A 25,517-nucleotide genomic window follows, 5' to 3' on the forward strand; every position below is an offset into this window, starting at 1 on the left:
TGAACCTCTCTGACCAGTTCCAGCGAGCCCATGTGGTAACAATGGGAGTCTAAAGAGAAAGGCAGCGGGGGTGGAGAAGAATTATAAGTCAGGCAAAATCCATAGGCAGCCGGAAGGGGCGGGGCTGAAGGCCAGGGCCTGCATCCCTCGGCCTGAGGAGCTTGAAGCTCCTAGGCTGGGGGTGAGAGTGGGGCTCCGGTCTGCGAAGCGCGCGGGCAGGTGGCACTGGCGGGGGTATTGAGGAGGTTGGCGGTGGCAGGAACCTGGGGAGACTGGAAGGGGCGGGGTCGGTGGGCAAGGCTGGATGGAAGGGGCGGGGTCGGGTGGGCGAGGCGGGACGGAGGGGGCGGGGCCGAGGGGAGAAGCTGGGTTGAAGAAGAGGGGGAGCGGTCGAGTGGGCGGAGCTGCGTGGAGAGGGGCGTGGGGCACGGGTTTCGGTGGGAACGAGGTTGGGTTGGGGGCCAGAAGGAGGTTGAAAAGGAGGGAGAACAAGAGGCTCTCTGTTTGCTCCCAAGATCTCATCTTTCCATCCACTCCACCCTACCATGTTTTTGAGGCCTGGATTATTATGAAAAAGGAAAAGGCAAGGTGGCTAACATGAACCTTTCTTTTATGCCCGACCCAGGCCTCCTAGATGTGTGGAGCTGTCCCTGGAGCTGTAGCCCTTCACCACCATCTCTACCTCCTTCCATCTGAAGGATCCTGAAATCTCTGTCATGGAGAAGTACCACGTGTTGGAGATGATCGGAGAAGGCTCTTTTGGGAGGGTGTACAAGGGTCGAAGAAAATACAGTGCTCAGGTGGTGAACAAGGAGGGATATCTCTTGGGTGGGATTCTACAGGGACCAGAATACGGACCTGTATTCCAAAGGCACTGACTCGGTCATTCCTCTTGTGGAGTGTGTGCTCTAATATTGGATTACTAGGTTCAGACCCTAGATCCACCATTTCTAGCCTTAGAACTGTGGATAAGTTACTTAAACTCTCAATGTCTCAGTTTCCTCATCTGTAGAAAGAAGATAAGAACAGTATCTGATTGATGGGGCTTGAGGATTAAATATGATTCATGCTGAATCACTACATTAGTATAGTGTCTGGCACCTAGTAAACAATAAATTTTATTTTTATTATTGTTATTGTCTATCATACCACGCAGGAAGAGATAAACCACCTTAACTTTATTCTTCCTTCTTCATTTTTTTCTTCCTTCTCTTTCCCCTAAATCTCTTAAATTTTTACCCAGAGTTCTTTACCCAGATCAGAACACCTCTCCCAGATTCCACCAAAGGGATCTGTCTGGCAGAGGCTGTTTTCTCCGAGGGCAAGAGGTGGGGGGAGTCTGGATAAGGCCAGGGTACTGTAAGGAAGAGGAGTAGGAGACTAGCAGGTAATGAGAATTTGCCCAAACAATCTGAAGCCTGAGTTCTGGAGCTCCGAGGTGAATGTTTCAATAGCATGGTTAGGCCTTGACTCTTCATCTTACCACTGACAGGTGGTGGCCCTGAAGTTCATTCCAAAACTGGGACGTTCAGAGAAGGAGCTGAGGAATCTGCAACGAGAGATTGAAATCATGCGGGGTCTGCGGCATCCCAACATTGTGCATATGCTTGACAGCTTTGAAACTGACAAAGAGGTGCACTTCAGTTTTGGGTCACCTCTCCCCAGGAAGAAGGGTCCCTCAAATTTCCCAGCCTCAGAATGCATAAATCTGGAGCCATCAGTACCATTGCCTTCTCCCTGCAGGTGGTGGTGGTGACAGACTATGCTGAGGGAGAGCTCTTTCAGATCTTGGAAGATGATGGAAAACTTCCAGAAGACCAGGTATGTTTCCTCGCTCAAACTTGTCCCCTACCCTGACCTCTTTTCAGATTAAGGACTGGTAGCAAAAGCTGAGGGCACTGAGATTCTCCATTTTGAAAACTCCTGAGGAAACTATAAGAGTCTAGGTATATATAGAGACAGTGTGGCATGTCAGTAAAGTAGGTGAACACTGGAGCCAAAATCTCTGAGTACAAAGTTGTCTCTGCCACTTTCTACCTGGATCCTTTTGGGCGAGTTACCTTAACTTCTTAGCACTCAGTTTCCTCATTTAAAAATGGATGTCATCGGGGTGCCTGGGTGGCTCAGTCGGTTAAGCGTCCAACTTCAGCTCAGGTCACAATCTCGCAGTCCGTGAGTTCGAGCCCCGCGTCGGGCTCTGGGCTGATGGCTCAGAGCCTGGAGCCTGCTTCCCATTCTGTGTCTCCCTCTCTCTCTGCCCCTCCCCCATTCATGCTCTGTCTCTCTCTGTCTCAAAAATAAATAAACGTTAACAAAAATTTTTTTAATTAAAAAAATTAAAAAAATAAAAATAAAAATGGATGTCATTTTAATGTCTGTCTCATGAGACTATTGTGAAGATTAATGAATTCATGTAAAGCATTTAAATCTTTAAAATTTTTTTTTTTTATTTTTGAGAGAGAGAGAAAGCTTGAGCATGGGAGAGGCAGAGAGAGAAGGAGAGAGAGAGAATCCCAAGTAGGCTCTGCACCATCAGCATGGACCCCGATGTGGGACTCAAACCCATGAACTGTGAGATCATGCCCTGAGCCAAAGTTGGATGCTTAACTGACTGAAACACCCAGGCACCCCTCATATAAAGCATTTAAAAGAGTGCCTGATGCACAGTATTCAACATTCCTGTTATTAATGCTTTTGCTGTCACCAGATAGCACGTGTGGTGGTACCAGAGAGGGCAGGAAGGGAATAAGAGTTGTTGTTAAGGCAGGATTCACCACCAAGACCTGCTGGTTGGCAGTGGGATTTGGTGGAACACATTCTCCAGCCACACTCATTCTAGGGATTTCTCTGTACTCTAACAAGTAGCCCCCCCCCCCAGGACTTCCTGTTGTAGCAATCCATTTCTTTCTAAGCATTGTCATTTGTAAGTCATCATCGTACTTATTTTGTCTGTCTTGTTTGTTGTCTGATTACTTGTCTTGAGAAAAAAGACTTTGTCTTGTTTAATAACAGCTAATGTAGAGGCACCTGGGTGGCTCAGTCAGTTGAGCATCTGACTTCGGCTCAGGTCATGATCTCCCGGTCTGTGAGTTCGAGCCCTGCGTCAGGATCTGTGCTGATGGCTCAGAGCCTGGAGTCTGTTTCTGATTCTGTGTCTCCCCCTCTCTCTGCCCTTCCACCACTTGTGCTCCATCTCTCAAAAACTAAATAAACAAAAAAAAATTTTTTTTTTTAGTAACAGCTAATGTATATTGAAGGCTTACTAAATGCCAGGCACCATTCTGAGCATGGCATGCTTTGACTTGTTTAATCCTCACAATAATCCTATAAAGGAGGTGGTATTATTATCATGAGCTTACAGATGATGCATATGAGAGGCACGAGATAATTTGCCCATCCCAGGTCACAGCTAGTGAGACTCGATACATTTTCCTTGAATGAGTGAATGAACAAATGAAAGAATGAGTGAATGGGAGTCAAGAGCTAAGGAAGATGTGGGAAGCTCTGGAAGAAAGAGCAAGAAGAGAAGATCTCATCAGTAATTTAGGGAAATGTCTTTGGGCTCGTCAGTAGGCTCCTTCCTCTGGCCTCTCCTTTCCTTCCCCTGCCTGTTTGACCCCTAGGTTCAGGCCATTGCTGCCCAGTTGGTGTCCGCTCTGTACTATCTGCATTCCCACCGCATTCTCCACCGTGACATGAAACCTCAGAACATCCTCCTTGCCAAGGGTGGTGGCATCAAGCTCTGTGACTTTGGGTGAGGACCCTGACCTTCTGTCTCAGCTTCCAGTTCTGCAAGGAGTCTTCGACCATATGCTTAACTTACCTGGACCTCATTTTAGAACCCGAGCTAAAAGACTGGGGGTTCCTGTTGGGTCTTTGGAAGGTGTTCTCTGTTTGAGTTTGGGATATCTCACACCATGATAGGCCTTGTTTTTATTGAATATGTTTTTTCTCTTCCCAACTCTGTTCCCTCATCTCCTGCAGATTTGCCAGGGCAATGAGCACCAACACGATGGTGCTGACATCCATCAAAGGCACACCACTTTATATGTCTCCAGAGCTGGTGGAAGAGCGACCGTATGACCACACTGCAGACCTCTGGTCTGTGGGCTGCATACTGTATGAGCTGGCTGTGGGCACCCCTCCCTTCTACACTACCAGCATCTTTCAGTTGGTCAGCCTCATTCTCAAGGACCCTGTGCGCTGGCCGACCACCATTAGTCCTTGCTTCAAGGTAATGAACGTCGAAAGGGAGATTACTTTTGCATTAGAAACCTGTCTTCCTCTGCCCTGGTTCCCTTTTCCAAAATCTGGGGCAAGACTCTGCCGTTACTGAACTAATGTGGGAGCTGGGCCAAGCTGCGTTGCTTTTCTGCTGCAGGGGCTTATTCTGGGAGGCTGTTCTAAACTCTGCAGAATTTGGGAATACCAGCCAGCCCCTCCTTGGGGCGGGCTATTCATATACATAGTGGGCTATTCATATGTATGTGTGTGTATATATGTGTATATATATTCGTATGTATGTATGTGTGTATACATGTGTGTGTTTTTTTAAGTCTATTTATTTGTTTTAAGAGAAAGCACGTACACACGGTGGGGAGGGACAGAGAGAGAGGGGAGAGAGAGAATCCCAAGCAGGCTCTGCTCTAGTGCAGAGCCCAATGTGGGGCTTGAACTCACGAACCTGTGAGATCATGACCTGAGCTGAAATCAAGAGTTAGATGCTTACCCCACCGAGCCACCCAGCTGCCCCCAGGGCAGGCTATTCTTTATCACAATGGTAAGGTAGTTTCAAGCCACCAGAGACAGAAACTGTCCTTTTACACATCCTCTCTTCCACTTACTTCCTATCAGATGCAAAGTCCTCATGATATCTAGATTTGCCCACAGACTTCTTAGTCTTCTTCCTGAAAGAAGGAATCTTCAGAAATCCAAATGGCCAGAGCTAGTGGGGCTAGATCAGCGATTAGGGGCAGGTGATAGAAGTGGTATCTGTTGATTGCAGCTAAGTCTCAGGAGGTGAGGGAGGGAGGGAGAATAAAGAGTTGACCCTTTTTATTTCTTATCTAGGGCAAAATTTGGGCCCTCAATGGAATTTAAGTGCAACCTTTTCCCAGAGTGCAGTCTCATTATAACTTTCCCTTGGCCTGTCTAAGATGAAAAGGGACAAGTTTCTCCCTAACCTATTTAGTTGGGGAGGCTCAAATAATTATCAAAAAGAATCTAAGCAAAAGAAATTTAAGTGGGTGATCTACATAGGATATTCATTCTCCCTTAGAGCAGACAGGCAGGCATCTTCAGCAAGAGCCACAATATACTAATCACCTTGTTTTAGAACAGTGGTCATAATCGACCAGTACCTTCTATCCCTATTTTAGGCCCAACTGGGGATTTTCCCAAGGATACACCATAACAGATACACCCTTTTCAGAGGCAGTCTCCCTTCCCTTCTGCCATCTCAAGACTTGCTGAAAGATTTCTGTTTTTCTGTGCTCCCAAACACATCTTTACACAATGACTTGTGTGTGAGTGTGCTTTTAACCACCAATGCTTCTGGTCCTACCCAGCTGCAAACAAACCCGCAATCAAAGGGAGGGCAAAGTGAGCAATTCAGACTCTTTTGAATGTTTGCTTTCTGAAGATGATTGTGAAGGTGACAGTAAGTCTCTGGACAGGAATTGGGGCTCTGCAGGAGGTGAGGCAGAGAAGTCTCTCCCTGAAGCCAGCTAAATGAGGCCTAAGGATAGGATTAGAGAGGGCGTGATCAAGACCAGCTAGTTTGCTGATGGAACGGACTCAGGAGTCTTGGTTTCCTAGTTCTGCTGGTGAGTTAGAGGGAGTCTGTAGGAAAGCGATGACCCATGGGGTATTTTTTCTCTCCACAGAACTTCCTGCAGGGACTGCTCACCAAGGACCCTAGGCAGCGTCTGTCCTGGCCAGATCTCTTACATCACCCCTTTATAGCTGGTTGTGTCACCAGTGAGTCATTGGGGTTCCCAGGGCTTTTACACTTCCCTGGTGCTCTTTCCAATCTACCCCCTTCCCCCAGTGTCTGGATGTAACATGTCTGCTTTACCCTACCAGCTGGAACTTTCTTCCTAACCTTTTGCCTAACCTTTGGCACTTCTCTTGCAACCCCACTCCCTCTTTGTCACATTGTCAAAATGGCCTCCTTCCACAGAAGCCTGAGGACACTGAAGTTGTCTCTGGCCAAGTGGAGATGGTGGTGCAGCCCCAGTGTGATCACATATTCTCCCTCTTCTTCCCTACAGTAATAACTGAACCAGCAGGCCCAGATTTGGGTACCCCATTCACCAGTCGCCTACCCCCAGAACTTCAGGTCCTAAAGGACCAACAGGCACACCAGCTGGCCCCCAAGGGCAATCGTTCTCGAATCTTGCGACAAGCCTGTAAACACATGGCTGAGGAGGCCAAGCAGAAGGTATGTGGACAGAAGGGAATATGTGACATGACCAGCCTAGTGACTGAGAGAATTGGAGAAGGAAGGTTGAGAAAGGGCCATGAATAGGTTTCATTCTGCCCTCTGAGTAGGTACCATTCATACCTATGAATGATTTTGTTTTGTTTTTAAATTTTTTCATTTTGAGAAAGGGCATGCTCAGGGGAGGGGCAGAGAGAAAGAGAGAGAGAGAGAGAGAGAGAGAGAGAGAGAGAGAGAATCCCAAGCCGGCTCCACACTGTCCGCTCAGAGCCTGATGCAGGGCTCGAACTCAGGAACCACAAGATCATGACCTGAGCCAAAACCAAGAGCCAGATGCTTAACCCACTGAGCCACCCAGGCAGCCCACCCCACAACCAAATAGTTTTGATTCAGTGTGTCTCCTGCCCATTTCCCACAGAAACACCGGAACACAGGACCTGCCCTTGAGCAAGAGGACAGGACCAGCAAGATGGCTTCTGGCACAGCCCCTCTGCCCAGACCAAGAGCCACTCCTCAGGAACCAGGCCTCTTGGCTGGGATCTTGGCCTCAGAAATGAAGAACAGCTGGGCTGAGTGGGGGGCTGGAGAGACCCCCCCTGTACCTCGGTGAGGAGGGGCTAGCCAGGGGTTTATAGATGGAGGTCCCTTGAAGATCTTTGGTTTTAGTCAAAACAAATACAAAATGGTGTCTATCACTAGCCACCACCTAAGTATGGACAGGGCCCTCGGAATCCAGGTCCTGTGTTCTTGAATTCCGATTCTGGATACTTTCCTGATTCATCAGTGGCAATGGGAATTTTCCTTTCTTTATGCCTCAGTTGTACATTAACTGAGAAGGAAAGAATTGTCTCCATGTAAAAGGGAAGATATTTGAGTTGAGAACTACAGGTGAAAACTGCCAAGGTAGGCTTGAGAGTAAGGTTCAGAGTGGAAGGGCAGTCAAGGATATGTGTAGTGGTCAACATCCTGTCCTGCCATATCCTAGAAGAAAGCTCTTTTCTATCCAGTCCTATGTGGCTCGTTTTTCATTCGTATCTTGGGCCTAGAGAGAGGAATATGTAGATGAACCCTAAGTCTCGCAGGTCTGGAACTCTTCCTGTTCCCTGTTCCTCTGGCAGGGAAAACCAGATCAGCCAGGATTCTGAACCAGCTCTCCTAGAGCTGAGGCCAGAGGTGGTGAGCCAGCAGAGCATTGATGCAGTGGACCTAGAAAATGAGGTGAGCTGTGGGGGCCCCTCTTGGCCTTGACCTTGCTATCAGATGTTGGGTCTGGGTACATGTTTTTCTAGAACAGTGATTCCCAACCATCCAAGAACAAGCTCCCCTGGTGTTAAAAATTGCTTTCTTACTATTAATGTGTAGATTTTTAATTGCACAGTATAAACATGTAATTATCAAAAATTGGAACACATGGGTAGAAATGGAAGTCCTTCTTGCGTCTTACCCCAGTTCCAGAGGTGTCTGCCATTATTAGTTTAGTCTTTCTTTTTCCAAACGTTTGCACTTCTACATGTATGTATACGCATACATAGAAATCTGTAGTTTGACTATTTTAATGTTATTGAGTTCACACTACATGCACTGTTTTGCATCATGCCTCTCTTACCAGATGATCCATTTTGGAGATCTTTCTACATCTGAACATATAATTCTACCTTAATCTTTTCTGGCTTTTTTTTTTGGGGGGGGGTAGTTAACTTTTTATTTTGAAATAGTTTCAAGCTTCAAGAATAATTGTGAGGATACCACAAAGAATTCCTGTATGCCCTTCATCCAGATTCACCAACTCTTCAAATTCTGCCACAGTGGCTTTATGATTTTCTCTCTGTATATGTCTGCTTATATAAGGGTGTATCCTCTTTCTTGAGTCATTTTAGGGTAAGATGCAATCATGTCCCTTTACCCCTAAGCACTTTAGTGCACATTGGTTAAGAACAAGATCCTTGGCCTACACTACTACAGTACAATTACAGAAGCCAGAAATTTAACATTGATACAATTCTGCTACTTGATCTATAATCCATATTCAAAGTTTGCCAATTGGTCCAGTACTATTCCTTATAGCAAAAAAAAATTTTTCCTGGTCCATGATCCAATCCAGGGTTATGCATTGCTTTCATTGTTATATCTCATTAGTTTCCTTTAATCTGGAATAGTTCCTAGTCTTTCTTTGTCTTTCGTGACTGACAGTTTTGGGGTACACAGGCCAGTTATTTTGGAGAATGTTCCTCAAATTGATACTTTCTCATGATTAAATTCATTTATGTAGTTTTGGTCAGAATACTACATTAGTGATGTGTCCTCAGTACTATAATCTTTTTTTTCTATTTTTGTTTTTGTTTTTGTTTTTTTATTTTATATTTGAGAGAGAGAGACAGACAGAGCATGAGGAGGGGAGAGGCAGAGAGACAGAGACAGAATCTGAAGCAGGCTCAAGGCTCTGAGCTGTCAGCACAGAGCCTGACATGGGGCTTGAACCCACGAACCATGAGATCATGACCTGAGCTGAAGTCGGACGCTCGGACACTTAACCGACTCAGCCACCCAGGCGCCCGAGCACTATAATCTTTTTAATAACTTCATCATATTTCTTAATATGGATGTGCCATGATTTATTATTCCCTTACTGATTGCCTTTATGACATTGCCAATTTTTTAAAATTATAAATGGACATATTGTAGGTACCTCTTTATGAACACATGCCAGTGTTCTCCAAGAGACTTTTCAAGACCCCTCACATACTGCCAAACTATACCTTTTTAAACCGGTGGTTGAAGCAAATACATCTGTGTTGAAGGATTCCCTGGTTCTTGCATTTACTCCATGATTCTGCAGGTTGAGGGCTACTACCCTTGAACCTTACACACTTCTGACCTTGTTCGTTCCCCTATGCCTCAGGAGCCCGACAGCGATGATGAGTGGCAGCACCTGCTAGAGACCGCTGACCCTGTGCCTGTCCAGCTGAAGGCCCCCCTCACTCTGCTGTGCAATCCTGACTTCTGCCAGCGCATCCAGGGTCAGCTGCGCGAGGCAGGAGGGCAGGTAACGGGCAGAAGGATACTGTGGATGGGATTAGACTATTTTAATCACAGATGAGGTATTAAAAACATAAGGAGAAAAAGAAAGCTTGTCCCTTTCCAATTCTCTTGCAATCATCCATCTATTTAATTCAATATTTGCTAACCTCCTTTAGTGACACAGAAAGAACAGGCCTTAGGTTTCTCTTTCTTTTTTTTTTTTAATGTTTATTTTTGAGAGAGAGAGTGCAAGTGGGGGAGGGGCAGAGAAAGGGAGATATAGAACTCGAAGCAGGCTCTAGGCTCTGAACTATCAACACAGGGCCTGATGTGGGGCTCGAACTCATGAACCGTGAGGTCATGACCTGAGCCGAAGTCAGATGCTTAACCAGCTGAGCCACCCGGGTGCCCCATTGGGTTCTTTTTCGGAAGGGAAGAGCATTCACCTAGAGCAGGGGTCGGCAGACTGATGGTAAACGTTTTAGGCATTGAAGAGCAAGAGGCAAAAATGGAGGGTATTATTTAGTACTTCCATAGTGAGAGAAAGCGCTTTTCCATGAAATCTTTCTTGATTAAATTAAAAATATTAATTAAATCAGAAATTTTAAAAAAATTTAAGTAAGTTAAAAATAAGTATACAATATTTTCTAATATAGGTATACTAATGAGAAGAATGAGATTCTTTTTTGAGGAATAATATTTTGCTTAATTGGTATTCATAGTGTTCTTTCTTACAAAGCCTTTCCTTTTTTTTAATTTTAATTTTAACTTTTTTTTAATATGAAATTTATTGTGAAATTGGTTTCCATACAACACCCAGTGCTCATCCCAGCAGGTGCCCTCCTCAATGCCCATCACCCGCTTTCCCTTCCCTCCCACCCCCCATCAACCCTCAGTTTGTTCTCAGTTTTTTAAGAGTCTCTTATGTTTTGGCTCCCTCCCTCTCTAACCTTTTTTTTTTCCTTCCCCTCCCCCATGGTCATCTGTTAAGTTTCTCAGGATCCACATAGGAGTGAAAACATATGGTATCTGTCTTTCTCTGTATGACTTATTTCACTTAGCATAACACTCTCCAGTTCCATCCACGTTGCTACAAAAGGCCATATTTCATTCTTTCTCATTGCCACGTAGTATTCCATTATGTATATAAACCACAATTTCTTTATCCATTCATCAGTTGATGGACATTTAGGCTTTTTCCATAATTTAAGCCTTTCGTTTTCTGAAACACCATGATCTTCCTTCCTGGGAACTAGCCAGAATATGTTGCCTGCATTTCTTTCCTTCTATTTTCTTTAAAGTTTTTTTTAATGTTTTTTTTTTTTAATTTATTTTTAAGACAGAGCATGAGTGGGGGAGGGGCAGAGATAGAGGGAGACACAGAATCTGAAGCAGGTTCCAGGCTCTGAGCCATCAGCACAGAGCCCGACATGGGGCTCGAACTCACAAACTGTGAGATCATGACCTGAGCTGAAGTTGGACGCTCAACTGACTGAGCCACTCGGGCGCCGTTTTTTTTTTTTTTTTTTTAATGATTTTTAGGAAATTTACCAAGTTGTGAAACCATCACTATAATCTAGTTTTAGAACATTCTTATCTCCCCAGTAAGATCCCTCATACCCATTTACAAGTCATTATCATTCCCAAAGCCCTGGTCCCAGGCAACCCCTAATCTACTTTCTGTCTCATAGATTTGCCTGTTCCAGGTAGTTCACATAAATGTAATCATACAGTGCACAGTTTGGTTTTTTCTTTTCTTTGTTGTTTTTTTAATGTTTATTTCTGAGAGAGAGAGAGAGAGAGAGAGAGAGAGAGCGAGAGCACATGCACGCACCAGCAGGGGAAGGGCAGGGAGAGGGAGACAGAGAATCCAAAGTGGGCTCCACACTGACTGCAGAGAGCCCAATGTGGGGCTCAAACTCACGGAACCACAAAATCACAACGTGAGCCAAAGTTGCACACTCAACTGACTGAGCCACTCAGGCACCCCAATACCCAATTTTTACATCTGGTTCCTTTCACTTAGCGGAACATTTTTGAGGTTCCTTCTTCTTGTGACATATCAATACTTCATTCCTTTTTATTGCTCGTTCTCATTAGAATTCTGTCATATGGCTATATCACATTTTGTTTCTTCGTTCATCAGTTGATGGGCATTTGAATTGTCACCACTTTTTGGCTTTTATGAATAATAATGCAATGAACATTCATATGGAAGTATTTTTGTGGATATATGTTTTCATTTTTCTTCTGTGGATACCTAGGATTGCTGGGTTGGATGGTGATTTATATTCAACATTTTAAGAAACTACTAAACTATTTTCCAAAGTGGCTGCATCATTTAACATTCCCGCCAGCAATGTATGAGGGGCCCCATTTCTCCACATTCTTGCCAGCTTGTATTATTGTCTTTTTATCACTGCCACTCTAGTGAGTGTGAAATAATGGCTTATTGTCATTTTAATTTGCACTTTGCTAATGACTAATGTGGAGTGTCTTTTCATGTGCTTATTAGCCATTTGTGTATCTTCTTTGGTGAAATAGCTCTTCGGTCCTTTGCTCATTTGTAAATTGGGTTCTGTCTTCTTGAGTTATAAGAATTCTTTGTATATTCTGGATAAAAGACCCTTATCAGATATGTGATTTGCAAATATTTTTTCCCAGTCTATGATTTGTCTTTTTATTTTCATAAGAGTGTCTTTTGAAGCACAAAGGTTTTGAATTTTGATGACATTCAATTACCATTTTTTCTTTTTGTGTATTATGCTTTTGGTGTTACGTGGAAGACATCTTTTCCAAACCCAGAGTCAGAAAGATTTCCTCCTATGTTTTTTCTAAAAGTTTTTTTTAATGCTTATTTATTTATTTTGAAAGAGAGAGAGGGGCGCCTGGGTGGCGCCGTCGGTTGAGCATCCGACTTCAGCCAGGTCACCATCTCGCGGTCCGGGAGTTCGAGCCCCGCGTCAGGCTCTGGGCTGATGGCTCGGAGCCTGGAGCCTGTTTCCGATTCTGTGTCTCCCTCTCTCTCTGCCCCTCCCCCGTTCATGCTCTGTCTCTCTCCGTCCCAAAAATAAATAAACATTGAAAAAAAAATTTAAAAAAAAAGAAAGAGAGAGAGAGAGAGAAAAAGCACTAGTGGGGGGAGGGACAGAGAGATGGAGAGAGAGAGAATCCCAAGCAGCCTCTGCGCTGTGCTGTCAGCACGGAGCCAGATATGGGGCTCTATCCCATGAACTGTGAGATCATGACCTGAGCCAAAATTGAGAGTCAGACACTCAACTGGCTGAGCCACCCAGGCGCCCCCATCTGAACTACTCTTTAGCTGTGTGATTATTGACTCCTTACTTAACCTATCTAGAAGCTTTAGTGCAAAATGGTTAATTGCCTGCACAGGGTTATTGTAAAGAGTAAATGAGCAAATAAGTGAAAAGATTTAGAAACACTGAATGGCATATGATAAAGCACTTGATGTAAACATTACTCTCTTTTGAAGAGTATCCTTTTATTTTTTAGAAATTTTAAATTTATTTTTGAGGTGGGGGGACAGAGAGACGAGAGAGAGAGAGAGAGAGAGAGAGAGAGAGAGAATCCCAAGCAAGCTCTGCGCTGTCAGCACAGAACCCGACGCGGGGCTCAATCTCACGAAACTGAGATCATGCATGCCCTGAGCCGAAATCAAGAATCGGATGCTTAACTGACTGAGCCACCCAGGCGCCCCTAAAGAGTAACCTTTTAAAGAATAGCCATTTCAAAGTATCATACTGACCCTACTTTGTAGGCTATATGAAAATAAGTGGCAGGCTAGATTTGGCCTGTAGGTCATACATAGTTAGTCAAGTCCTGATCTAGAGTTGGATGATATTGCTTTACCTGTCTGGAGTTGAATGACACTGTTTTGCGTCCATTGTGTTTAATCTTTGGAAGTGCGTGTGGGCACATACATATGTTTTTTAAAGTTAAAGGCTGGAGAAGGAAGGGAGCAGATAGGAATGGCACTGGGCCTGACGGAGATTCTGAGGAAGGTCCCCTGTCCCTTGGTCACCACTGTTGTAAGTCAAGTGACCTGACCATCTATATCTATATTCTTCTTCCTTGTTACTGCTTCCCTTTTTCTCTATTCTCCTTCTTTGGGTTTTAGAGTCCCAAAGAAAGGAATGAGAACATTGGTCTGCTTTGCCAACTCCTTGGGGACAATTAGTATTTGTGACTCCTTTTCCCTCTGATAAGATCGATTACTGTCTCTTTCCCTCATGTCGCCCAGATCCTGAAAGGCATGCTGGAGGGTGCTTCCCACATCCTTCCTGCACTCCGGGTCTTGAGCAGTCTTCTGTCCAGCTGCAGCGACTCTGTTCTCTTGTACTCCTTCTGTCGTGAGGCAGGGCTCCCCGGGCTGCTGCTCAGCCTGCTCAGACACAGCCAGGACAGCAACAGTATCCAGCAGGTAAGCAGTAGGCCAGTAGCCTTGAAAGACTTCCAGGACTTTCTGCTCCTTGGATTTCTCTTCTTCAAAGTGCCATCTCTATTCGGCCCACTGCCTTTTCTTTTCTTTTCTCCTCTCCGGTTAGTAGACCGCGAGTTGCATACTCCACTGCCTTCTGATGCCAGGCAGATCCCGTCAGTCAGGGAGGTAGACTCTGTGTGACTGTATGAGAGTAGTGGGGAAGACGACAGACCGGAGATCTTGTGCCCAATCTGAATGGGACATGCCCTCAGCTTCAGCTCACTGTTGCCACATGAGAACACGGGCCCCGTGTTGCCAGATCTTCCAGTTTTCTAAGAGAAGCTAGAAACCCAGATTTTTATGCTCAATTTCCCAATATTTAGAGCACTGTGGTTTGGAATATTAAATCCTAGGTTTTAATTGACCTGCTTTTATAGAACAGAGTACTGAAATTCAGGGATTAATCAACTTACACACCAGCATTAGCTTGTAAATGGCCACAGGGACAATAAATGGAGGAGGTAGGATAAACAGAGGAGGTAGGCATGAGGCTCAGGGTGTCTGAGGCCAGATCTGTGCTACCCCACGCTGCATTCTGCTGTGGCTGAGCTGAGAGGACAGAACACTGAAATGTTTAACGGGAAGCTGCATCCTGCTGGTGAGTGTTAACCTTGAATGTTTCTAAGGAATTTAGAAAGGAATTTGAGCTATTTGAAAAATAGAGCCTCCTTAACTCCTAAATGCTATTCTGGCCAAGCAAGATACAGGCTGTTTACAGCCCCCTGTCTGCCCCTTTGTTACCTCTAGATTTCCTCTTTCTGTCCAGAAGCCTCCCTGTTTGGTCAGCCTGACTGGATATCTGACACCTTTTTCACTGCCTTTTCTCTTCGTCTACATTGCCCATATTCTCCGTCCTCTTCCCTGACAGCAATGTTGGTATGGGACCTTCTTACGGCACCTGATGGCTGTGATTCAGGCCTATTTTGCCTGCACCTTCAATCTGGAGAGGAGCCAGACAGGTGACAGGTGGGATGAGAGCCAGCTTTGCTCTGTTGGCCACTTTGGCTTCAATTTCTACCCCCAATTCTTCCTTCCTCTATTAGGAAGAGGCTAAGTGAGGAGAAAGCAACAGGTTAGGGATCCCCTGATTCTCTTAAGGACCGAGACCACTCTAAGTTCACCCCAAGACTTTGAGGTTCTAAGGGTCACCATACACTAAATGGAAGGGTCACAATTTAAGTAACGTAGAGAAAATGGCAAAGAAAGGTCTTGGAGGGTATGTAAGACTCTGTGTGTGTTTAGTGGGGGGAGGGGAAGGAGCATTCTGATATATTCCTTTGCACAGATTCTCCTACCTGCAGAACTGACGTTTACCTCACGTGGGCTTTTAGAGAGATGGGCTATTTTTTCCCAGCCTACAGGTGTTTCAGGAGGCCGCCAACCTCTTTTTGGACCTGTTGGGGAAACTGCTGGCCCAACCAGATGACTCTGAGCAGACTCTAAGGAGGGATAGCCTTATGGTAATCTGCTCCCTTGTCCAGATTTCTGTCTCTGATATCTTTCCATGTTTCTCCCTTTCCCTTTCTTATAACTATAGAGGGTTAGATCAAAGTAATAGAACAAACATTTATTGAATACCTACTGTGTGCCTTATGCCACTTGAGTACGAGAAGGTCCCCATTGTCAAGGGACTAGTAGTCTAGTAGGAGAGATGAAAAATGATCAAGGACAACAGCATGAAAAGTACATTAGAACTTGTATAAAACTTGTATAAAGTACAGAAGCACCACTGAAGAAGATATGATTAATATTACTTGGGGAGTCATAGAAGAAATCTCAAAGGAAATCATCTTTGCTAGGATTCGAAGAATGCGTAGAAGTTTGCTGGGTGGGTGAGGCAGAAAGTAGGGAGGACGTTCTAAGCAGAAAGAGCAGCATTTACAAAGGCCCAGAGGCATTAAGGACTGTGGCCTGTTTCAGGGAACTACAAATAGAAGTATTTCTTCTTTTTTTTTTTAAATTTTTTAATGCTTTTTTAATTCATTTTTGAGAGACAGAGAGACAGAGCATGAGTGGGGGAGGGGCAGAGAGAGAGAGGGAGACACAGAATCTCAAGCAGGCTCCAAGCTCTGAGCTGTCAGCACAGAGCCCAATGAGGGGCTTGAACCCACGGACTGTGAGATCTTGACCTGAGCCAAAGTCGTATGCTTAACTGACTGAGCCACCCAGGCGCCCCTAGAAGTATTTCTTTTTGAAGAGACTTGCAGATGGACTAGTATTTCCCAAATGTATTTGCCCTACGACTAGCAAGCTAGTGGGTTCTCACCCCTGGACTCTGGAAATGAGGGACAGGAGAATAGAAGATTGAATGAGAAGATAGCGGAGTTCTGACTGATCTCCAAGGGGACACTTAGGGAGGAACATGAGCAAGGAAATAAACAGTTGCCTAGCCATTGTTCAGACTGGCAATTGGGAACACAGATCTGGGCTTCATTTCTGCCTCCAGTGAGCAGTCCATTCGAACTCTTCTAGTCTGAGAGCCTATTTTAACCTCCCTCATCCTTTCAAGTCAGGAAGCTTTCAACGTCTAGCCTAAACTTTGGCCATCAGTGACTCACATTATTGGCCAGCATTTGTCATATGTCACTGTGCAGTGAGTGCATAGGAAGTTTGGAATAAACACCCCACCTCCTGAAATTCTGAATCAGTAAGACTGGGTTGGAAGGCACCCAGGAATCCCCAGGAATTCTCATACTCATGGACTACAGATAACACTTTGAGAAACATCATCTAGGAAGCAGCTGATCAGAGAATAGGATTGATAACCTAAAATTGCCATCCTTGAAATGTGAAGGCAATTGATTATAATGCATTTTCTGTGTGAGGAATACTTAGAATGCCACAGCTGGTCCCCCTGGGTTTTCTCCTTTATTCTCAGGTTTTCTGGGGGGATTCTTGCTCCTTACCCTAAACCCAGTCAGTTTTCTGCTGCCCTAATGTTAATGCCGCCCTTGTCTCCCTTAGTGCTTTACTGTTCTGTGTGAAGCCATGGATGGGAACAGCCGGACCATCTCCAAAGCCTTTTACTCCAGCCTGCTGACTACCCAGCGGGCTGTGCTGGATGGGCTCCTTCGTGGCCTGACAGTTCCCCAGCTCCCTTTCCACACACCCCCAGGTAACCAGAGTAGGGAGCGGAGGTTCTCTTGACTTCTGAGTAACTCCAGCTGTGCCCTCCCGACTGCCATTGCCTCGAAGAGTGCCTGGCATTTAGTGAGGGCTCAGCAACTAATTGTGCACTGAAAGAATGAATGGGGATCCGAGACAAACAATCAGACTCCACCCTGCGTTCTTTGCTTTTCTCCATAGGAGCCCCCCAAGTGAGCCAGCCACTACGGGAGCAGAGTGATGACCTGCCTGGAGCCATGTCCTCTGCACTGGCAGCCATATGCACTGCTCCTGTGGGGCTGCCCAGCTGCTGGGAAGCCAAGGAGCAGGTCTGAGCTGCAGTTTCTGATTTCCTCTCATCCATGTTGCTGGAGATGAGGCTGGCCTCAGCTTCTCAGAAAGGCAGAAAAACAAGCATTTTTCCTTCCCCTTACTCTGTACTTCCAGAAACAGATGCTTCCACCTGGGTCTGGTAATCTGGCCACTTGTTGAACACGATGTCGCCAAAATCCCAGAACCCTTGGCCAGCTGGCTAGAGAGCTCATTGAGAAACTGCCCATGTGGTAGGGTAGCTGACCCAAAGCTACCTGTGATGCTGCCTCAAGGGCTCAGGATTTAGATTTCCTGCTCCCTTTTGGCCAGCAACACTTTCCTCTATACCTGTCTCTATTAGGGCTAAACTAGGCCATGACTTTTGGTTCTTCTTTGGCCATGAAGACTGGGAATAGAATGGGATCTGAGGTTCCTGGTGAACCTGAGGAAGAGTGGCTAGCAAGGGGTTGAGAACCCTGAGTAGTTGGAGACATGAGAGGAACAGGATTGGAATATGGGAATGGGGTTGAGGCTTCAAGTATGTCCCTACAGATCTCTCAGCATTTGGCGAATCAGCTCACCGAGGACAACAACCAACTGAGACCGTCCCTTATCTCTGGCTTGCGGCATCCCATCCTGTGCCTACACATTCTCAAGGTACTGCCTGTCGAGAACTCTTGGGACTTCAGATTTCTTTTTAACCCCCAAGACCAAGAGAGAAAGACACTGAGAGAGACAAGAGACCCCAGAGGGTCCCTTTCTGCTTTTCAGTCTGTTCGACCTGAGATGGCCCCACTGTTAGCCAGTCCTCACTAGAATAGAGCAGTAGCCCTATCTCACCGTCTTATAGCAAAAAGAGGCGGAAGTTGGCCTGAACTTCTCAAATTGCCCCGGTGTGGACACTAGATCTGCGGAGAGGATAGCCTGCTTCTCAGCTGAGCCTTCTGATCCAGGAACCCAGGGGCTGCTCGGCTTCACTGACAGACTGCTTCCCACTCCTTTAGGTTCTCTACTCATGCTGCCATGTCAGTGAGCGCCTGTGCCATCTGCTAGGGCAAGAGCCCCTGGCCTTGGAGTCACTGTTGATGCTGGTCCAGGGCAAGGTAGGCCAGGAACACAGGCAAGTATATCGTGGTGGCCCTACTGTCTCAATCAGAAGTTGCTCTGATATCTTTGGTTTCCTTTGTAGGTAAAGGTAGTAGATTGGGAAGAGTCTACTGAGGTGGCACTCTACCTCCTCTCCCTTCTTGTCCTTCGGCTGCAAGATCTGCCGTCTGGGTAAGCCTGAAGTAGGTTCTGTCCACTGGAATCTTCCCTCCCGATAGCTCACCCTGACGTAGAATATGGGGAATGGCACCTTACAGCCTATCCTCAGAAGGGATGGGGATAGAAGGGATGGGGATGTTCTCTACACAGAACAGAACAGACCTAGATTCCTACCAACTTTGTGCCTTGGAGCAATGGTCATGCAGCCGTGTGGAGAGTGCCATCCAGCGGGGAGGGAGTCCACTCCCTAGCCTCCTTTCATTTGGTGCATCCTTTGATGAATCTTCTTTTTCCAGAATGGAGAAGCTAGGCAATGAGATTGCTACTCTCTTTACCCATTCACACGTTGTCTCTCTCGTGGTGAGTTTTCAGTTTTCCCCTCCTTCCCCTTTTCACCCTGCCACCCAGGCCTGCAGGGTGCACGGGCATCACTCTCATCAAGAGGTGGTTATGAGGCATTCTTCTGGGCCAGAGACATAAATCTTCTCTGCCTGTCGTGACTACTGGGCAGATTCAGACATTCCTTCTCTTCCTCTAATTCCCCAGAGTGCAGCAGCCTGCCTGTTGGGTCAACTTGGTCAGCAAGGGGTGACCTTTGACCTCCAGCCTGTGGAGTGGATTGCTGCAGCCTCACACGCTCTGTCTGCCCCTGCAGAGGTGAGGTATACCGGAGAGGGCACAGACAACATTTTCACTGAGTCAGACCCAGGACTCCACTTGGGGGCAAGACTGAAGTGCCAGCTTGGCTAGGGCAAACTAAGCAGTCGTTCATTTCCTCCCTGTCTGCCCCCAGATGACAGCTTCTCTGAGCCCAGACTGGGCTGGCACTTCCAAAGAGGGACAGAGGGAGGGGGACCCGAGTTACCTACTGGAGGATGAGATCTTCCTGCCTACTTTAGTCTCCTCCCGCAGAAGCTCCTGCCCCTGTTGTTAGGGTCATTTCAAAAGCTTAATCTCTTCCCCTCTGACTACAGTTTGGCTTCCCTGTCCCCCCTCCTTCTCCTTAACTGAAATGGAAAAGGTGGCTGGCATCCCGAGAACTCTTGAGGAATCCAGTCCATTGTGTAGCCTCCTTTCTGCTTTCTCCTTTTCCGGGCCTTCCCCCCACCTCTCCTTTTTAGGTACTTTGGAACCCCTATTTCTTTCATTTTGTAATAAGGATAGACTTCGTATTCAAATGATCATCATCCTTATAGATGCAGAATTCTTTATAATTTGGAAAGCACCTCACATCTTATCTTACAACACACTTGAAAGAGAGACGCATGAAATGTAATGAGACTCACCTGCTTTTTCTAGGTAAAGTTGAACTTCAGAGAGGTGGTACCAGTAGTGATGACACTCACATTCATCCAGGAGCCCCAGTCAGAAATCTGGGAGTCATCATAGACTGTGTTCTCTGCTCCATTATTCCCCCATCTAGATGGTTCCCCCAGGTCCCATGTGTTCCTCCTTCCTGTTGTCTCAGATCTTTTTTTACCTGGCACCATCACTGCCCTGCCTTAGTTTGTGTGCACACCATCTATGTTGCACTGTGGCGCTTGCCCGCTGAAGGATCTCTATTCTAGGCTCTCTCCTCTCCAGTCTATTCTCTTCACTGCCACCAGGGTGAGCTTTCTTAAAAGTCTAGTCATTTGTTCAAGTATTTAGCACAGAAGTATCTATTGAGTACCGAACGCTATTCTGGGTTCTGAGACTACAGCAGTGAATAACAGACGAAAATCTTGCCCACGTGGAGCTTGTGGAGCTCAGTGGCTTCCCATTGCTTCCGGGATAAAGTCCAGACTCCTTTACCTTCTCCTCAAAGCTCATCTGTTACCTCTGGGCTCTATAATCCTGCTATACCCGGAGTTACCACTTCCAAAATTCACTATCATTTTTCATGACCTGCCTTCATTTATGCTACAAGGAATGCTGTCCCTTCCTACCACCTCCTTCTCTTGACTGCTTTTTGAACTTTTAATTCATCGGTGTTCTACCTCCAGAAGGCAGAGTTAGGCACTCTCAACTGTGTCTCCACCCCCACCCCAACCCCAGCCTCTTGTGTGGCAAGTGTCTTCCGACCCTACCAGATGATGTGTCTTTAGAGCAGAGGTAGTCATTGAATGAATAGTCAGGAACCAGGACTTGTGTAAGTCCAGGAGAGCTTTCCCCACTACACCAGGCAGAGGACAAGCTCTTTCTGCCTGACCAGGAGTTGCAGGCATGGGTTTGTGAGGCCCCTTCATCTCTCTTGGGGATCTGCATTCTTCCTGCCTCTCTCTGTCAGGTCCGGCTGACTCCACCAGGTGGCTGTGGATTCTATGACGGCCTCCTCATCCTGCTGCTGCAGCTTCTCACCCAGGTACAGGTGCATCCTAGGTTGGATGGGAAGGCAGGAGAGACAAACTAGGCATTTTGATGAACCGCTAGACGATGGGAATGAAGAAGCAACCCACACTTGCCTCTTCTGTCAAATATGGTGGCCGTGATTACCTTCAAAAGGGCCCCCCTGCCCTCATCGTGGACCCTTTCTGGGGAATCCCAGCTGCATCCCAGGATTCAGTGAGGAGGAGAGCTGTAATTCCCTGGTTTCTAGCAGACACTTGCGTGGGTTAAGATGTGATAAGAAAGGTAACTAAGACAACAGGGAAATCCCACATTGTTGGGAAAACAGAGGAATTATTTCTGGGACTCCCTTTCCTTAGAGGTCAGGGATAAGAGTGAAAGAAAAGAAAAGAAAAGAAAAGAAAAGAAAAGAAAAAAGAAAAGAAAAAGGCATTTGATACCTGACTTTGACTTCCCTACCCACCCTCCTTCAATTTCATCTCCAGCCACGGAAGGGTAGCCCAATAAGGGACGTGGCTAGCTCAGAAATGTGGACCATTCTATGGCACCGCTTCTCCATGGCTCTAAGGCTCCCCGAGGAGATGTCTCCACAGGAATCACAGCCATCACAAAGCCCAGAGCCAGACTGGACGCTGATCTCACCCCAAGGTATCTTTCCATAAGCATGGCCTCCTTTGATCCTTTTCAAGAGGAGGCAGCCTAGAACTGGGTTAGCCCACAGAGATTGCAGCCGCTGCCCCCTGGGGAGAGGATGGCACAGACTGCGCTGGATGGAAAGGGGACTAAATAGGTGGGGGCCCTGGAGAAGCTGGAGCATCCGGGGCCCTTCCTGCACCACTGGGTCTCCATTCTCGGTGTTTCCAGGCATGGCAGCCCTGCTGAGCCTGGCCGTGGCCACCTTCACCCAGGAGCCCCAGTTATGCCTGAGCCACCTGTCTCAACGTGGAAGTATCCTCATGACCACCCTGAAGCACCTGCTTTCCCCCCGATTCCTGCGTCAGCTGGGCCGGGCGTGAGTTCGAGCTAGAGGAGGGAGACCAGACTGTCCAGACAGTCTGCAGTGTGGCGGTGGGGAGGGGTGGGCAGGAGAGCCGTAGCTGACAGCTTGAGCTACGAGGCCAGAAATAGGACTGGTGAGGTTGGAGAAGGGGCGCTGGACTTGGGGATTTGAGAAGGGGGCAGAGAATAATAAAGGGTGGGTGAGTAAAACCGAGTAAATCCTTCCACTCTGCCCTCTTTAGGCCTCACGGGTCTGGGTTTCTGCCCGTCGTGGTGCTCTCTGTCTGCCAGCTCCTCTGCTTCCCCTTCGCCCTGGATGTGGATGCCGACCTCCTTGGAGGTGTGTTAGCTGACTTCGTGGACTCAGAAGTCACAGCCTGCCTGCTGCAGGTATTTGGGAAAGCCACCAGGCGTGAAGGTGGAGGAGGAAGATGGCCGACCTCGTGTATTGTAATTCACTTCCCAACAGCTCCAGGGCTCCCCTGAGCCCCTGGAAGAGTGGAGCATCTGGCTTGATGTAAGCGTTGGAGTGGAGAAAGCATTCAGGCCCGAGCAGAAGCACTAGTTGGAGCTGGGGCTGGCGCCTCTCGTCTCCATCTGTCCCTCATCTGGATCTGTTGAAGTTCTGTGGGGAGAACATCCCAGTCTGGGCAGGGAGACTCAGCTCCTCAGCCAGGAGTCACTTCTGTGCAATCCTTGGCATTCAGCAGTGGGTTTTTGAAGGCAGAGAGCCTGAGTCCTTGCAGAGCAAGGAATGATCCTGCACCTGTTCTCTTGGGCTCCACAGTCTCACGTGGAGGGCTCGGGTCAGGTCTTCCAGCTCTCTGTGGTATTTCTCAGCATAGCTTGGCTTTTCTCTTGGCCAGAGCTTGGGCCCCTTCTAGCTACCTCGCTGCGGTGAATTCTTCCTCTCCCTGAACCACTTTGCCTGCTCCTCTATCCCTTCTCCCAGGTCTGCTGCCACCATCTTCCGTTGACGCAAGTTGAGTTGCCTGTCAGCCTCCTCACACACCTGGCCCTCACGGATTCCACCTCTCTCAACCAGTTTGTGAACACAGTGGCTGCCTCCCCTAGAACCATCATCTCCTTCCTCTCAGTTGCCCTCTTGGGTGACCAGCCGCTGCTGACCTCTGACATTCTCTCCTTGCTGGCCCACACAGCCCGAGTACTGTCCCCCAGCCACTTGTCCTTCATCCAAGAACTCCTGGCTGGCCCTGATGAATCCTATCGGCCCCTGCGCAGCCTCCTGGGCCACCCAGAGAATTCTGTGCGGGCCCGCACTTATGGGCTCCTGGGCCACCTGCTGCAATACAGCATGGCTGTGCGTGGGGCACTGCAGAGCCAGGCTGGGCTGCTCAACCTTCTGCTGCTGGGGCTTAGAGACAAGGACCCTGCCGTGCGGCGCGGTGCCAGCTTTGCCGTGGGCAACGCAGCCTACCAAGCTGGTCCCCTGGGACCTGCCTTGGCAGCCGCGATACCCAGTGTGACCCAGCTACTTGGAGATCCTCAGGCTGGTATCCGGCGCAATGCCGCGTCAGCTCTGGGCAACTTGGGCCCTGAGGGGTTGGGGGAGGAGCTGTTACAGTGCCAAGTACCCCAGCGGCTCCTAGAGATGGCCTGTGGAGACCCCCAGCTAAACGTGAAGGAGGCCGCCCTCATTGCCCTCCGGAGCCTCCGACAGGAGCCCTGCATCCATCAGGTACACCCCTGGGGACTTCCGGACCATGACGATGGGGTTGTATTTCACGACATTTTTCTGAGATAGCCTTTAAGGAATTGGGATGCTGGGAAACCCATGGGCGGTGTCTTGGAGATGGGTGTGCCATCTACCATCTCCCACCCCGGAGAAGGGAAGGAATGTGGGAGAGGGCTTCGATGAGTGGCAAATTCCCAGGATCTCCAAGCCCAGGGGTTCTCTCTTCTTGAGGCTATGTGGGAAGGAGGTGAGGCCAGATGAGGTGATGTTGAGGTCTAGAGGGATTTCATTCTGGGGGCTGGGAAGGGGCTATCTTTTTTCTTTTTTTTTTAGCACTTACCACGTGAAAAGCGCCATGCTAAGCATTTTACCTTTATTACCTGGTTTAAGCTATTATATTCCTCATTTTGCAGGTGAGGAAACTGAGGCACTAAGGATTTAATAATGTGCCCAAGTTACAAAGCTAGTTTGGGGGACTGGACTTCTGAGCTCAAGGGTCTGAGTCCTGAGCCCATACCTTAACCACTGCTTTATTCTGCTTTTTCTGCTTGTGACATAAGTAGCCTAATGGGAATCACACATCTCCCTATGATAAGGCTAAACCTCCAAATTATAATAAAGCAGTGTGGGAACATTGGCTGGTTCATGCAGAACAGAAATTTTGACAGGATGGTGATGATGTAAATTATGGGATTTTCTGGCAATCCATATGGGGAAATAATATAAGAGACTCTTGGTGGTACTGAGGTTAAGACCCATTGGTCAAGATTCATGACTAGGAATCACACTTTTTGACTTACTGTCACTGCTGCATTTATGACCCCTTCCTGGGACAAATGCATGGATCCCTCGGTGCCTCAGTTTCATGGTGTGTAACCGAAGAGAATGGCAGTAGACCTCTGGTCTCGATGAGCCCTCTCTCCAAAGTTTCTCTTTCCCCGCAGAATCTATATTGATTCCTCAGGGGCCCATTGTCTTTTTCTTTCTTTACTAGAGTGGGAATTCCTGGGCCAAATGAGAGTCTTCTGCATGTCCTATTCTGTCATCTGCTCTCTGTCTCACAGGTGCTGGTGTCCCTGGGGGCCAGTGAGCGCTTAGCCATGCTCTCTCTGGGGAATCAGCTCCTGCCGCATAGCAGCCCCAGGCCTGCCTCTGCCAAACACTGCAGGAAACTCATTCACCTCCTGAAGCCAACCCACAGCACGTGATCTCAGATTCCTACGGTCCATCCACCCACTTTCGTTACCCCTCTATTGCCAACCTTTTTCTACTATTCAAGCCACCAACTCAACCAAGAACTAAAAAGAGACTAAAAAAAGAGATAAGCTACAAGTCAAATGATTTAAGAACGAGAAACTAGAAGAGATTTATGTATAAAGCTCCCTCCTTTCCCCAGATTCAGGATGATTTCAATCAGTAAACTTCATTGCTGTTGGTGCCAGAGAAGATTCCTTCCTTTTCTACATGCAGGGGTCTTTCTCCAATAATGTGCCTTTAACCCCAGGAACATACCTCCCAGACCTCAGGGAGGTACCTTCTACCTGAGAGGCCGCTTCCTTTCTAGAGCTTGTATAATCCTCCCAACAGGTTCTTGCTTTTGTGCACTGGCCCTAGGACAGTGATGAAGACTGGGCCCATCTCAGCTCTAGGCTATGGGGATAAAGGCTGCTGTGGATGGTTTCCTGGCCCATAGCCCACATTCCCATCCATGGGTTATGGTAGAGAGTCTTTTCTTTTTTCTTTTTCCTTTCCCCTCTCTCCCCTCCCCTTTCCTCTCCTTTCCTTTATTTCTTTAACTTTCTCCTTTCTTTCTTTCTTTCTTTCTTTCTTTCTTTCTTTCTTTCTTTCTT

At 47.2% G+C, this 25,517-nt stretch overlaps 1 protein-coding gene across 1 annotated transcript; it reads left to right on the top strand.

Annotated features, from left to right (window-relative positions):
* The first annotated feature begins 41 nt into the window (after window positions 1-41).
* Window positions 42-25,110, top strand: STK36 (serine/threonine kinase 36). Its single transcript, XM_040476265.1, has 27 exons — window positions 42-245; window positions 626-800; window positions 1,493-1,633; window positions 1,744-1,821; window positions 3,624-3,754; window positions 3,985-4,234; window positions 5,886-5,979; window positions 6,273-6,442; window positions 6,861-7,048; window positions 7,561-7,660; window positions 9,342-9,485; window positions 13,722-13,901; window positions 14,830-14,927; window positions 15,316-15,421; window positions 16,926-17,076; window positions 17,268-17,395; window positions 17,931-18,035; window positions 18,383-18,481; window positions 18,568-18,656; window positions 18,941-19,004; window positions 19,191-19,301; window positions 20,914-20,988; window positions 21,458-21,620; window positions 21,837-21,984; window positions 22,214-22,361; window positions 22,924-23,670; window positions 24,732-25,110. Exons 2-27 carry the CDS (start codon window positions 717-719, stop codon window positions 24,873-24,875), a joined length of 3,936 nt encoding a protein of 1,311 aa, XP_040332199.1. The 5' UTR covers window positions 42-245; window positions 626-716; the 3' UTR covers window positions 24,876-25,110.
* Window positions 25,111-25,517: the final 407 nt, after the last annotated feature.

Source organism: Herpailurus yagouaroundi, unplaced genomic scaffold (assembly GCF_014898765.1).
Source record: "Herpailurus yagouaroundi ecotype Mexico unplaced genomic scaffold, PumYag 140, whole genome shotgun sequence".
In the NCBI taxonomy this organism is placed as follows: Eukaryota; Metazoa; Chordata; class Mammalia; order Carnivora; family Felidae; genus Herpailurus; species Herpailurus yagouaroundi.